The 15,953-nt window shown below is 40.9% G+C and overlaps 1 protein-coding gene across 6 annotated transcripts in view; it reads left to right on the top strand.

The window, feature by feature from the left end:
- FAM13A (family with sequence similarity 13 member A) overlaps positions 1-15,953 on the top strand; it is a 115,847-nt gene that overhangs the window by 58,404 nt on the left and 41,490 nt on the right. For all 6 annotated transcript variants that reach the window (XM_067297528.1, XM_067297529.1, XM_067297526.1 and 3 more), the window contains 3 exons: positions 2,365-2,406; positions 12,465-12,509; positions 14,312-14,491. In XM_067297528.1, the coding sequence (XP_067153629.1) occupies positions 2,365-2,406; positions 12,465-12,509; positions 14,312-14,491 (267 nt within the window). The remainder of the gene's footprint in view (positions 1-2,364; positions 2,407-12,464; positions 12,510-14,311; positions 14,492-15,953) is intronic.

Raw genomic sequence — 15,953 nt, 5'->3', positions numbered from 1 at the left:
AGCCAGCTTTGCAAAGTGCGCTCTGCATGCTTCTTAGCACACTGCTCCATCAGCGTGAGCCAGCTGCGAGCATGGGAGGAGGAGGGCTGCTGCGGCGCTCCTTCCTCCGCTGCCTCACTTGTGCAGTGACTCTTGCTCGAGCAGCTCAAGACAGACCTGTGGAAGTGGCAGCAAAGTTTCCAGTAGCAGCTTTACTCTTGGTCTGCTTAGGGAGCTGCTGAAAATTGCACTGTCACTGTTGCATTACGAAGGAGTTTCAAGTCTTGGCAGACCGCACTGATTTCAGAAGCAGTTTCTCTTCCTTCTGGTGTGGTATTTTGTGTTACCCTTGAATCTGTATTTCAGGCTTCCAGTGGGCCTGAAAATATATGTGCTGTCACAGTGAATGGGAGGTGTTTTACATAGATGTCAGTTGTTGTCCATATACCTCTCTGTGCACTATAGCGAGGAGTCAAAATGATGCAGGAATAACACTTGCAATTTCCCTGATGTGCTTCATTTGGTCCTGTTCTATTTGTCTCTCTACCCCTTCCCAGTCTTCCTTCTTCCCTGCATCTTCCCTCCCCCTCTTCTCCCAATTTACAGGTAAATTTGGCGTTCGTATTTGTGGATCTTCTGCAGAATTGGCTGGATTCAAAATAAGCCACAGTGAAATCTGCCTCTGGCTATACTCACTATCAGAGCACAGAGCTTTCCTGGCCCTGGGCCAGTTTCAGCTTGTCTTGCTTAGACAGCTTCCTTTTGACTCTAGTGGAAGCTGCAAAATATGTATGTCTGAGTATTTGATCTTCTAGCTACTAAATCCACAATGGCATTCCTTTTGCCTTTATTCTGCATTTAGAAAAGCTGTTGTAAAGTGATCAATTATTTAAAATTCAAAAGAGTAATGGATTCAGGCTGAGTTTTCAAAAATAATTCAAGTTTGATCTAGTTCAGATCCCTGTTGAAGTTGGTCAGTGTTTCAGGGCGATCAAAGCCCCCAAATGATTTGAGTTTGAAGCAGATTTAGGCTTACCCATAGTGTCCTTGATAAATCTCTCATCCTCTGTATGAACTTAGTGATCAGTACCTTCACATCATGTCAATTCCCCTTTGACCTGCTTGACAAAATCAGAGGCTGAATATCTGTGGTAAATTGCACTGCTGAGCACTGGTAGAGACTTTTGAATGGTGGGAAAACAGTATGGAAATGCTTCATTTCCAGTGCATGTGAAATGTTATCCTTTCTGCTTAAAATAATTTGTGCAGCTTCCCATCTTCTTTTCTGCCTTCCTCCCAAAGTTCCTGCACTCTTTCACAGGCCCAATTAAAGTCCTCTGGGGACAAATTGATTTCAGTGGCATTTCCGATGTGCTTGGAGGAAGGCAAGTTCCCTGCTCTGAAGAATTCCAAGGTCTGAATGCGCTGCAAGTCCAGCCCTTTACTTGGGTGGAATGATTACATGAAGTTTGTGTTGGAATCCCTTATTAGCAGAGGGGTTTAAATTGACTTAATCAGTTCAACCACACCTTTAAACTTTAGCACCCCAACAGCTCATTCTTATCCTTATGCCGGCACAAACTGCATGGTGAACTGGATCAGGGAATTGATCTGTGGGCGACCTGACCTGGCCACATGCAAAATAGTTATTTTTCAGCCAGATCGGTTCACAGAAACGCCTGTTAGGGGAGCTCCATGCCAACCAAATGCAGCCCCTGATCTCAAGCCTTGGGGGGAAATGCTTCCTCAAGTCCATGAGGAACATACTTTCTTCTTCAGATACATTCAGTTTTATACAGGCTTGACTCATCACTGTCAGACCTGTGTTTCTGTTGTTTTGCCTCTGTAATTTAGCTGGGTTCCAGCATAGTCAAATCAGCTTTCAACCAGGACGATAAAACTCAGATGTGGAATTCTCAGCTGCATGCGTATGCACATAGCTACTTCTTTTTGGTCTCTCAAAATGTCATTTGTTTTTTCTTCGCTTTCACTTTTATGGGCAGGTTGTTAATTCTGGAACAACAGACAGCAAAAGGCCCTCGTGGTTCTGCTGGCAGAAATGTGATATTGTTGCTATGGGAATAGTCTCTGAACTGCTGCAGAGCTGGAGTGACTCCTGACTGTCTAGCAGTGGATCTGTTCTACATTTGTGCACATTGAAAAATGAGTTGGATTCTCGGGATTTAAGGAATGTAATTTAAAGCTCTCTTCCATGACTTTCAGTATAAGCACAGGACAAAATAGGCTTAAATACTACCTATCTGATAGACATATCATTTCACTTTTATTATCTCTGCTTCTTAAGAGTGATTATTTTGCTATAACTGAACTGCAAATGCAAGTCAGAGCTGCACACTAACTTTAAAAAATATGTTTTGTTTTTAGTTCCCAAGAAGACGAACGGCCTATGTCACCCTTCTACTTGAGGTATTTACTCAATTGTTTTAATTTTTCTCCATGTGGGGTTGACTTGTTATTAGAATTAAATGGAGGGGATGATGCCAGAAAGTCTGAACAGACTGTAATCAAATTGAAGATTACTGTTACCTTCGTAATCGTTGCTCAGCTAGTGGGATGAATGAGTCTTCAGAGATACAGAAAGATTTCAACAAAGAGTTTGCTTCTAGAAACAAGGCTCAGGGTTTAATGCCAGTCTTGTAAATTCTTAATTAGAGGATGGACTTTCTTTTTCTCTTTTCTTCAGTTCATTATGTAGTTTAGATGCTCATCGTAAGTAGCTTATAATCTGTGGGCACAAGAGAGATTTTTGCCGCAAGCTTTGAGGAACTGGCAGCGTGTGCTGTTCAGAGAAAAACCAGGAACCAGATGGTGAGTCAGCAACCCAACAGCAACTGCTCTCCTGCTGCAGCCAAGCCAACGCAGAAGAAGCAGGAGAGTGCCTCAGTCCACATTGCCTGCCCGGAGGGAATGGCAGTCTGGCTGCATTTGAACAAATTGTGTTTCTTGTTTTGCCAATTGGAGGGCCAAAGTCACTGCTTTTAAAACTGGCCTAATTCTGTTGACATCAGTGGAAGTTTGCTCTGCTTGCTTCAGTAGCAGGCTTCGTTAATACTTGCTTTCATTAATACTTCGTGGAAGAGCAGTATCCAGGGCAATTAATAGTGAAAGGATGCAGAGGAGGGAGGGCTAAACACTATAATTGAATTCTTTGCTCTTTCCAGAGTTTAAAGAAATTAAAAGATATCCCTATGGTGCTTTTTGTGAGAGCAGTGATATTTGGAACTCTTACAGTGATCACCTGTATTTGTTAGTTCTCTTGCATATATTCCTATTTATCCCTGTAGGGTTTTTTTTTCTTATAAAATTTTCCTAACAAAGACTCCAGAAAGTATGCATTTCATACCTGCTGTTAATATGGAAACTTCTATTAAGACTGTGCAGAAATGTTCATCTGTGAACTGTTTATGGACTAGCCTGGTTGCATGATCTTGTCCACCTTACTGTTGATGCAGTGTATTTGTACAGATGTTGCTTAATCTGTGCTTCAAAAACCGCAAGCCGTCCAAGGCGATTCCATCTTTACCTTTGGGACATTATTATATTGCTGCATAGATTCCACTGTCACAAATTTTCCCCAACCTAAATCCCCATCCTATATCTTTCCACTGAAAATAATCACCCTCTTTCTTTTTCTTGCTGTGTGTGCCCTTCAGATAATTGTAAGCTTCCATTAGATTTCTGTCTTGTTTTTTGCTTAAAACTGTCTGTCCAAACTCTCTGTCAGAATTACTGGTTGATTGCTTTCTGCTTTCTATTTTATGTATGTTTTTGTACGATCATTTTCCCCTTTTGTGATTTCCTTTTTTGCATTTTTCCATGCTGAATCTCATAGCTGTTCTGTCTGTACCCAAACTGGTGTTTGAAATGTCTTCAGATTTTACTGGTGTGCTGCTAGTAACGTTTTCAGTTCGTCAACAGGAGATCAACATGTCTCAAATGCCAGTAATAATCTTGTTTATTCTACATCAGGCATATATTTCACTGCATTGACATTGAGGTATTTTACACAAAAAGAATGGTTTCTTGCAGCTGTTAGTATAATGATCATTAAAAAAGAAGCTCATCCTTTAAAGAGAATGAATGCTAATCCTTACAATAGTGGGTCACTTTGGGGAGTGCAAAAGAACAGAATTGGCTTTCTAGGCTTTAATTTTTCAATAGGGCTGCGTTAAAGATATGGATACTTTCCTGATGTGGGACTGTGCTGAGGCCTGATACATCCCTAGAGCACAAATGAATCCAGGTCTGTGTTGAACTGGAAAAATGATCCAGAAGGGGATCTGCTCAGCTGGCCTCATCAGGATTGGCTTGGAGCTGGGGAGTGAGGTGCAGAGTTGGGAAAACTGGTATCAAAACCAGGAAATTTCTGAGAGGGAGGGAACACATTAGGAAACTTTAACGAGAGGTGTGGCCATAATAGGACGAGGAAGGAGGATGAATGCGCCCACTGGAATGAAGGGATGGCCTTCTGTGGGAATGTATCTTGCAAATAGGAAGGGAACAGCTGAGAATAAACACATATTTGGGAGGTGAAGAAATGGCTAATACGAGCAGAGAGGGAGCAGCACACCTTGCGACATAAGGCTTCGTGCCAAGCTTGTGTCTTTTGTAACATTGCTGAGACACAATTGCTTGCAAATAAAACTAACAGCTTGTAAGTCTTGCTGCTATTTTTCACACATCAGAAGTGTGTACTTTTGAGGTTGGTTGCCAAGTGAAGTTAATTTGGCAAGAGAGCTAGTGCTGGCTGGGCAATTCGTGATGCTTCAACAACTGAGAACTCTAGTGTGTGGCACATTTTTTCTGTGCAACTTTGAACATTCTTATTGTTGCCCCAGAGTAGTAGGGACCCCTTTGAATGTCTGTTTTCACTGTCTAATGACTAAATCTATTTGTATTGCTGCCAGCCACGCTTACATAGTCTGAATACTATTCAAGTAATGCAGCAAGTGAATCATGGATGTATATGTACAGAGAGCTAGGTTGCTGCTGCATTTATGCAGTAGTTTCACATAGACAATTATGCAATATGCCAATTAGATGGAAACAAGAGCTGTTTAGCTTCCAAACTCTGCGTAATGCTTGGCTTTTGCCAGTGGGAAGGAACATTGTGTCTGTCCATTGACCAGCTTTGTCAGGCTCAAACCAGAAACTTGATTCTTTAGTAGTGTACCATAGCAGCTAGGAATGGTGATGTTTCCCTTGATTTTATTTTTAGCAATAAGGCAGATGCTTGAAGTGTTAACTTTAAATCAGAACTGTTAGAAACCCACTGATATACTGGTTTTTAAAATTGCATTGATTTAGGGTTGCGAGATTTTTTGTTTTTGTTTTTTTTTGTTTTTTATTTTTTTGGGGGGGGGTTGTTTTAAGAAATTGAGGAAGGTATCACCAAGTGTAGAAATAATTACCCTGTTTTTCTGTGAGGAAGTAAGCACTAATTAGAGTAAGTGGAAAATGCACAATAGGTTTATCAAGAGAGATGATACCACTACAACCAAATATTTTTTTATAAGATTTTCAAGAGAGAGGAAAAACAGGAGTGTACCTGATCTGTCTAATTTTGGCAAAATGTTTCGTATGATGCCATCTGTAGATATGGGATTCCAGTGGTGAAAATGGAGATTAGCTTAAAGATGGATAAGGAAGGGGTGAGATCCATAGGTACTGCTGATAGGAAAGGAAGGAGATTGCTGGTGGAGCTCCTTAAGGGTCACGGCCTTTTTTTATTCCTTCCCTCCCCCCCCCCCCCTTTAAAAGCCATTGGCATAAAAAGCACAACTGTACTCATGAATTTGGCTTATAGCATAAATTTAGGAGGCCCTACATATACCAAGGGAATGGGGGTGTCCTCTGGGAGAAACTATATGACTGTGGGGTACAATAAGAAATAGGATAAGATGTAATAACATAGGCAACAAAGTCCTACATCTCAGGAGCAATAATAAAAATCTCTGACATGAAAGGGGAATTCACCTTCTGCAGATGCTGGGGAAGAGGAGGACACAGACATAACTTGTTCATAAGGGGATGGAAACGAGGCTAGGGGATGAAAATAAACAAGGTGAAGTAATTGTGTGTCAGAGAACATATAAAGCAAATTCTTTTCAGTAGACAAAGGGGAGGAAGTATGGATGCTCTTGTCCAAGGCTCAGATGAGGCCTCGTATAGTTTCAGTAACTCATGTTCAAATGGCCCTGGGTGCAAAGGAGGTTTATAAAGATGATTGGAGAAGTAGGCAGATCTCTTACAAGAGGGAGAAAAGCAGTCAGAAGTCCTACTTAGCATAAGAAATGGAGCAGGGTGCACATCTTTACCCTGGGTATTGAGACAGAGGGAAATGATTGTTTATGTTAAATAACAATATCGGTGTGAGGAAAAAATGGATACCAACAGGCTATGAATAAATTTAGGCAGAACATTAGGAAGTTTGTAGCTGGAACCTTCTTTTGTTAGGAGTTGTGAGGATGAGATGGGCTTGATCAGTTAGTGAAAAGGTTTTCTGTGGTATTTGCTTGGTTTGAATCCTGTCAGCTGCTGCTGACTAGGGTTATCCTTCCCATTCCTTGGAAGACAATTTATTCACTCAGCTGTGCTCAGTACCAGGCAAGGAGATTTCTGCACTGTTGAAAGAAGAGGAAAACCTTACTGGATGATTGATTGTTCTAGAGAGCCATGCCTGAAGGGCATTTGTGTTCCAAAACCTTTGATAATGAAGGACATTAGGACAAGAGAGCTGAGATTGTTATAAAAGGAGCAATCCTACAGATTTCTTAAATATATAAGTAAGAATGTGAGTGCTAGCCGTACTGAGTAATCCAGTTTCAGGTAATTAAGCAGCAACTGGCAAAGTCATTCCCTGTAAGCACACTTTTGCTCAACATGTGCAATGAGTTTTTAGAAGACAGGGAATCTACAGTCATGCTTTGTGCGGACTACCTGCTTTAGATTTGGCAATGGTCATGTGGACAGTGTCAGAGGAGTTTGCTGTTGAGTACATCCTGAGATAAACCAGAGTGATACTAAAGGGGAAGAAAAGCAACAGCTTTGTAGTGTGGAGCCTCCTTGTTACTATGAAGAGCATTAAAATGACATTGAGATGAGAGCCGTCATCACAAGCAGTGTCAAAAGCTGCATAAGATAACCCTGAATGCAGGGCAAGGCCTGCATTGGACAGTTTCACCTGTTTTAGTACTTCTTTTCTCCGTAAGTCCTGATATCCTGTTGGCAGTATTTAACACAGCTGACTGTTTCCCCATTTAGCAGTTGTTATATGAGACGACTCCTCTATATAATGCAAGTCAGGCATTCTTAGGCTGTAGTACATTGAGTAAGAGGTTTTACTGTGTTTGTTCTCATGTCAGTTTTCTGGAGAGGTTGAAAACGCTAGTCAAGGGCTTACTGCCTGCTTAGAAAGGTGCTTGGCTGCCTTCCCATTGAGTACTTCCGTGTTGGTGGGACATGCAATAAGAGCTACTGAGGTTCATAGGATGTTGGGCCCTTTTAAAAATTTTCAATAGGTTGTGTGTTGCATGTTTTTGTGCTTTGTTATATCAGCACTGGCTGGAAAGAGAAGCAAGGCTATTAGGTGCCCCTGTTTTCACTGCCTGGCTGCAGTGCAGATCTTGGGCCGAGGGACTCCTGTCATTTGGGAGAGTTGTGGGAAATTCGGAACCCCAATTCCATACCATTAATTAGTAGGCTTTTCTCACGAAGCACCCGTTATCAGTGGAGGGAGGCAGTCTGTTCCAGCTCAAATCACGAGCTTAAGTTGGACAGTCTGACTGGCCCCTGAAGGAACATTTCAACTGCCAGTAGAGGAGCCTGCAGAGAGACAGTCGCCTAAATTCGCAGAGCTAAATTGAATGGCCTGTGTGAATCCCCTCCAGGCCAGCGTCTGCTTCAAACAGTAGGTGTCAGTGTGCACCCGTCATAAAAGATGATCCCAATACAAATAAGAATGGCAGGAATACGGAAGAAAAACAAGGCAATTAATCTTAATGGGATTAATTTTCTGATAATAAGAAGGTAGTGTCAAACATAATGTACCGCATTTGAAGGAAGGGTAAGTGGATGATTTGAGCTTGTGAAAGTGTAAAAATGCTGAGAAAACATTGAAAGCGTGTCCGCTGCGTGATGGGACATCCCAATAACTCGGAGCACGTTTCTCTATTTTTAACCCGTTATTTTCACATTTTATATGTAGGCACAGTCGTCGTCTTCCTTGGGGAATGTGTGTCAGGTTAAATAGTTTTCTTAAAATAGAGCCTGTAAAAATCAGCAATATTGCATGTCACAGACTGTAAAGGAGCAAGGGGATGAGCAGTTTTTAGACTATTTCAATACCTATGAAAAAAGGATTTCCTGGGTCAAGTGTTGGAATTGTATATTAACAGGGCTTTAGAAACTTCCTGTTTGAAATATCAAAGCCATTTAAACAAATATTCTCTGCTTTGCTGGGATGGCAAGATGTTAAAAGTTTTGCATATACTGTAGTTTTCTTACTGGTGTGCTTGGCCTTTTTAAAAGCAGAAACAGAAAAAAGCCTTTTGCTTCCTGAGTAAAGCAGATGGATTATAAATAAATTTCAGCAATGAGTGACTTTTATTCCAAATTGCAAGTATAGTTTGTGATTTAGGCTGTTAATTATGGCTGATGACAGTATATCACCTGAATTTAGTCAGTGACTTAATAGATAAAACCCCAACCTGGGAAAACCATCATATACCAGTAAGCCAGTTTGTTCTGCTTGTTTCTTATTATGGCCTTTTAATACCAGGATGCTAATACAATTTGCTCAATAGGGCTTGAGTAGAAAAAGAGGAGAGGGGTTCGATATCCAACTGTTAATTGTTCAGTTTCTATAACAAGATACCCCGTACAGCGCACACAAGCACAGATATTGGATGACACAGTTCTCACTCAGATGTATACCTTTAAGCTCACAAGTTACTAATGGGGCGGGGGGGGGATTAATGTGCTTCATGCTGATAGAAAATATAACCTTCACATGCTTGAGACTGAAAGGGAATGCAAGAAGAGGCCATGAAATAAGAGTTTACCTTATACAGGAAGACATTATCCAGAGCTGATAGGGTACCTCTGAAAGAGTGTGAGAGTTGCAAAAGACTTGAGTAAACAAGTTTAGAAAACACTGGTAAGTGCTAGAGATCAAACTTCCAAAAAGGAAACGCATGAGGGTCATAAGAAGCCAGTTCAAAAGTGTCTAGTGCTTAAAACAGCTGTGTGCATTGATGCAGATTTTGTGGCTTGCTCTCTGCAAGTGTAAGTCCCCAGCACTGGAAAACTTTCCTGCTGCTACTTGTTGTACGTAGAAGAAAGAGAACCTTTAATTTATATTAGAAAGTTTTCTTTATATTATTTATATTAGAAAGTATTTCTCAGTGTGTTCTGTAGCAGCTGCATAATTTAATAAAAATAATCTAGCTGTGGAAATAATTGACCATACATATCAGTGAATCGAGCACTCAAGGAGAAAATAATTAACCAAGGCAGAGCGTGAGCTTTCCTGGGGCAGATGACTTAATAAACAAAGTTGCCATTCTGATGCAGCTCACTGCACAATAGGGCATGACAGCGAGGGCTCTTCTGGGCCCCGCTTGCTCTTGCGTGCTTTGGGCAGCATGACTCTGATGATGGGAGTGACTTTTGCCAACCAAGAAGTCTGGAAAACCCCTCAGAAAGTGTCACCTGTGTCTGGTTGGTGTTCTAGGCCATGAAATCCTGACAGAGCTGTGCCTTTCCCTGAGTTTGCTAATACACTCAAACACCTCCTGCTCCATTCCCAGGCAGGCTGGACTTCTATAGCTATTGTATAACTCTCTGCCCTCCACCAGGAATGTGTGTGTGTGGGGGGGGGGGGTTAATGAGCTTCCTGAATGTGCAAAAGGTCAATGCAGAGTACATTTTAATCTTCAAAATTAAATAGTGTGAAAAGCCAATTATTGTGGAATTAAAAGAAATTTAGTATATCTGGAAAACCTCTGCTTCAAAATTGAGGGAGAGGGCTAATAAGGAGCATTAAAATTTTACAGAACTAAGAATAAAGTAAATCCTATTTGTCTTATATGGTCATGTTCAATATATAAGGAAGCAGTATCTGGAAGAGAAAAAAGCAGTGTTAAAGCTTTTGTTGTCATCCATTCATCTGGCATGTAGCTGTGTGCACACATTCTTCCTAGTTATTGGTAGTTTCAAAATCACCATATTATTAGCTCTCTGACAAAATCTGTATTGTTTGAGTAGGACTTTTATAGATACCGCAAAATAATTTTTAAAATGATATATGACATTATGAGTTAGCAAGGTTAATGAGTTAAAACAGAATTGGTGTTAGAAAAGCACACAGTTAACTGAGATTTAGACAATTACAGAAAGTATTTGGGCATCATGAAAATATTTGGCATTTTATTTAGTTATTTTTGCAGCTTTATCTTTTATTTCCCCTTTTTACTACTTTTTGCGTAAAAGAAACTGCTGTGTGTTTTCAGTAATGATGCAAATGAGTGGTTTGTAGATGGTGACTGTTGCCCTTGAACAACCCAGATGGGGTTAAGAGCATGAACTCTTACTCACATGCAGTGTCTAGCCTTTCATTATTTTTTTTATAGGAAACAGGAGTTTGCATTTTTGCACAGTATTTTGTTGCAAATAGAGGGAAGAGCTTTTTCTTGACACTTTCTCTCTCATCTGCTGGGCAGATATGCCTGCATCCTAGGAATGTTTTAAATAAATAAAATCTAAACAATCCTATCTCCCCCTCCACTCTCACTTTCCTGACATGCAAATAAATTGAGAAAAAAGGTGTGATATGAAAGACAGCCCCATTCAGTATGAATTGCATGTAAGTATTATAGAAGGTTGATACAACATTAATGTATGGCCACACATATAGGAGTGGTAGTGATAGGATGAATTGCATCTTGTAATGTGGTTTAGCATGCCATACTATTATCTTATTTGCTAATCCATCTCCAATGGGAGACCAGCTTTAAAAAAATAGTTTGGGGGTTGGAAGAGGACAGGTAGTTTATATAGGTGAACTGAAATGCAAGTAGGATACTTGAAATGTGTATTTGGAAAAGCAAAGCCACGTCATAGTTAATAACCAAGATATTGCATATGAAGAGAGGGATCTTGCAATTTTTATTTTCTATATGTAGGTTGCATGCCCATAGTAGTAAGCACGGTAATTTGATACTTGTTTGTATGTCTTCTATTCGTGAATTCATCTGAATGACACAACTACTTGGGTGTTGCATAGGTAATGTGGAATATACTGGCAAATACGTGACTGCTTTCATGCTGTCCATAGCTCCAGGCAACTGTCTCTGGACTAGAGATCAGTGTGGAGTGAAGTAAGGACTGGAAGGGATGAGCGTGTGGTTGGGGTGCACTGGTTTATCCAAACCAAGGTGGATGTACTGGCTCACTGAAGTAACCAGAAGCATATGAGAGACTCTCATTTGCAATTGGGCATTTGTGGGTTTGTACTTTACTACAGGCAGACCTGAAAAGGGAGTTAGGCTATTCTGTGGTTTTTGTCAAACTGGCTGTAGCAGCCCTTCATTTACCCTTCTCAACCTTCATTTGCCTACCTTCCACCATGAGAGACACTTAAAAACAATGGAGCCACGGAGTAGTTAGCATCAGAGTGTTGCAGCTTCTTAACTAGTGATGAATATGCACAAAGTATCACGTGTTCCCTTATCTGCAAAGCTGAGTCAGCATGGGGGAAGAGGGGGCAGAACGGGATTTGGCTTGGCCAAATGGAATCTGACCTTGTGCAGAGGGAGGAAAGCAGTGACAGCTGTGCGTGAGGGCATGTCAGCTGCTTCAAAAGGGCTTTAAATGGCAAGCAATGACACCTAGAATTATGTTAGTTCTTCCTGAGCCCAAAAACAAACTGAGAGGGAAAGAAGAGAGCATATATTCTTATTTTTTAGCTATGAAGCAAAGAACATGGATATCAGAGAGCTGCAGGAGGAGAACAGTGAAAGGCCATGTGTTTTGCTTTTTTTTCCCAATGAATATTTAAAGGTTCTTAAATATTAAGTCCGCTTTCACAGTGTGTACATTTTCAAAGCACCCTCAGAAGACAAGAGCTTTTGTGAGGAGGCTAAAGCAACCTGCAGCTGCAGAAAACTCAGAAGGAAGCAGAAAATCTGCAGTGTGCTCAAGTTGAAATACTTTCCGTTAGATCTTGGCCTACTGCAAGGGAATGACAGACAAATTAATTCTTGAGGATATTGGCATTGTCAAAATGTGCCATGTCACTGTGGGAGTAAAAATTCCTTAAGGGGAAAAGCTTGTGGCATGCATATGCAATTGCTGTTGAGACAGCTCAGACCTTTAAATCCTTTCTTAGTGCTGCAGAGAACAAGTGTTTTAAGACATTATTGTGATAATCAGATCTAACTTTCTCCTGTCTTTCTTTTACACAGTGCCCATGTGTCACAAGTCAGTAGTAACATTCCTGCTACAGGAGAGTAAGTGTCTCTTTTACAATTTTGTAGCTACCTTTTTTGTATATTAGAGCTATTTAGAATATTACTGGTTATTCTCATTAAGGGCTGTTCTTGCACAAACAAAAAATACATTGTCTCCCAAATCAAAACATCTGCAATGATACTAAATCACTTCTTCCTGAAAAATTCTCAGGTCTGAAGGTTCCTTGGTTCTTTCCCACACTGTGCCTGTGATATTTCGGTTAGAGATAACTTGCATATTTAGAGAAGCACGTTCTGACCGCACAGTCCTCTCACTCGTGTTTGTTCCTGTTCCTGTCCCAGGAATGGACAGGGCCTGATCCCATTATGGTAACTGCTGTGCCAACACGAACAGCACAGCTAACAAGTTGGCTCCCCTGCCTTAATCAGAAGTTTCAAATGGTTGGTGGATTTGCCAGACTGATTCCTATCAATATGGGAAACACAGACACATTTGCCAAGTTAAACCATGTTTTTTTAATGCAGTTGCTAAGATCTTTGACTTTTTCAGGAACTGCAGTCTCAGCAGACTACCACTATAGTCCACGCTTAGGAACAAGTGTTGTAAATCTCTGGGGGTATCAGCCCAGGTACACGTTCACATACTCATACCTAGTTATTTGAAAATGAACCAGCAAATCCTACAAATAACTTTTGGGGAAGTGCTGAGTCTTACTAAGAAAAAAGCAATGGACACTATGTCCATCAGGCACGTTTTTAAAACTCGTTCTAGAGAACTTCAGCAGACTTCTAAAGGTGTGCAAGAAACAGGGTTAGGGCAGGGGTGTATAAAAATATATTTGCATCAATGTTTTGGTAAAAGAAAAAAATAATAAAATAAGTCTATTTTAGATTTTGCCCATAAAATCTTCCTTTGGCTCAAGAAAGGAAGGAAGGAAGGAAATACTGCAAGAAAATGTCAGTACCAAAATGTAGGAGAGTCGTGTTGAAAGTTCAAGTGGTCTCACAGCTTTAACTGATGTAACTGCAGAGAATCCCTTGCTGTGGCTGGTGTGGAAGCCCTCTTACTGCCAGTGGGCATGATAGTGATCTCACAGCAAAGTCAGTTAGGAGTGGCCACGTGTGCATTAACGGAGCAGGAAAACAGCATGAGGTCAGACCCAGATCCATGTCTGGTCGCTGAGTTAAGTATATGAAGAGTTTACAATGAGGTATTGTTGCATGTTTTCATCCCCCTGTGAGACAGCAGTGAATCACCTTGCAGATGATCCATTGCCTTCCTCAGTTTGGATTGCGCAAGGGACCTGACTAGTGTGAGCATGGTTGGGTTGCCCACATGTCATTGCCCTTTGAACTGTAGTCTTCCTCTTGAAAGTGTCATTTCCTGACAGTATTTTCCTTACACCCTCCTCCACCCCCAACCAGTGACCTTTAACAAAAGCTGGGAGTACATGACTGAGTTTCCAGTTGCTGCAGTCTTTAGAACTGTATTTCAAATAGGGTTTTGCTAGAGTGGTTGAAGTGGAGGGTGAAAATTAGGCACTTATGTTTGTAGTTGCAGATGTAAATAAAAGTAGCCAGTTTACAGAAGGTTCAAGCAGTCCCAGAAATGAGCAAGTGCAGGGTGAACTGGGAAAGCTGAGCTCTTCTGAGGGACCTGAACATCAAAGTGTCTGAAGATACTGGCTTAGCTCTTTGCAGATGTCTGTGGCCCCTAGTACACTTTATACTGCCTTGCCATCATGATAAAACCTTCTGGAACACATGCATTATTTAATGTTGCAGAGAGGGAGCTCCAGCAAGTGTTTGAGCTCAATTGACCTTATTTTTCGGCTTGACAGGTATTTAGAGAAGACAATCCGCTCAGCCGTGGAGCAGCATCTCTTTGATGTTCATGGCTCAGGCGGCCAGAGTTCAGAGGACTCTGAATCGGGAACATCTTCAGCCTCTTCTAATGTGTCTGCCAGGCAGAGGAGGCGACATCACAAAGAGCAGGAGGAAGCCCGGAGAAACAGAGACATGTACGATCCTGATTTCTTTTGTTTTGGAAAGTATATTTGATTAAGTGTATCTTAGTCATGTCCTCTGTCTAGGCAATGCTTGGTAGTTCGGTTATGAAATGTGCTAGCCCTTGCCCTCAGTTGAAAGCGCAGAGCAGACTGCTGTGCCTGTGCAGAGCTCCATCACATCAGTTAGAGCTGTGAAATGTAGAGCTTATTAGAGGTAATGGAGTGGGCCAAAACATGATAAGAAGCCAGTTCTTTAGAGATATATAGTGGAGTTTTATAATTACAATATTTGGAATTCTTTAATTGCAGTGTTTGTTTTTTAGCAAAAACCCCAAACAGTTGGCGCTAGTGCCTGCAACATTCTACTAAGTAAAAACATTGCTTTTAGATGCTTTTCTGAATATAAAATGTCTTCAAAACTGAGACCAAGTTCTCATTTTGTATGTGGATGGACAGCTTATGTTCAGGTTTATTGAGGAGCACTGGGAGATCTTCTAAACATAGAAGTCTTCCTTTTGATTATTCAGCATTTTAAGTATTTTTATCCACCCTGTTACACAAAGGTTACACATGATTTAGTGGCAATTTTCATTAAATGTCTGCTAAAGAGTAAAAATAATACCTGTTTCCTCCTTTCTTACTGCTCTAGTTGTGGCATGCATTGTGTGGTACAAATAAATTACCGCCACGGCCTTCACAAACACACGTCCAAGGCATAGCTGTCTTTGAGGAATTGTAACTGAGCAGTAAGATTTTGTAAGGCCCTGATCTCCTCAGTGCTTATACATATGTCTAGCTTTAAGCACAGGGCTAGTCCCTGCAAGGAATGTGTATAGTTGATTGTAGTATTGGATTGCTAGGATTTCAAGTTAGATTCCAAAATACGTGACTAGGTTCTCTTTGTGTTTTCCTGGATGCTGAATTCCCCAGTCTTGTTGACACTGAACCTTCCTATACCAAGCTGCTTTTATGTATGTACATAACCTTCAGTACCTCATGTGAATATTGCAGGCCATGCTACTTCCCAAAATGTGTCAATGCTACTATAGTAAAAAATCATAATTATGAAATAAGAAGGCATTTCTATAGAGGATGAAAATATGTTGCAAAGATAGACTGGGAGATTGGACCTTGCAAGTCACCAAAGTATCTGACAGCAGGTCTGAAGTAGTTTTTCTTGTTTAGTAGCCCTGCTGACAGGCTTCTCAGGTAAGTAGGTCAGAGACTGGCTAGCGTACATGTTTGGAAGCATATAGTACTGCAGGGCTTTTTTTCCACATTGCATTGCAGAGCTGCCTTTAGAGCATTCTAGGCTATCTTGATGCTGGTTGTTCAGGTTCAGTCCCCAAAGCCTGAGCCAAAGATTTAATGCAGATAGCAAGTATTGAATGCTGGCTAGGATTCAAGTTGTTTTCCCTGATTTCCTTAGGCCAGATTACTGGAACTTCTGTGAGTGAATTGTCAAAATTCAGGA

The sequence above is a fragment of the Apteryx mantelli genome, chromosome 5 (genome assembly GCF_036417845.1).
Source record: "Apteryx mantelli isolate bAptMan1 chromosome 5, bAptMan1.hap1, whole genome shotgun sequence".
Taxonomy (NCBI): Eukaryota; Metazoa; Chordata; class Aves; order Apterygiformes; family Apterygidae; genus Apteryx; species Apteryx mantelli.
Note: the sequence above shows the minus strand (reverse complement) of the source record. Positions and strands in the feature narration are given on the sequence as shown.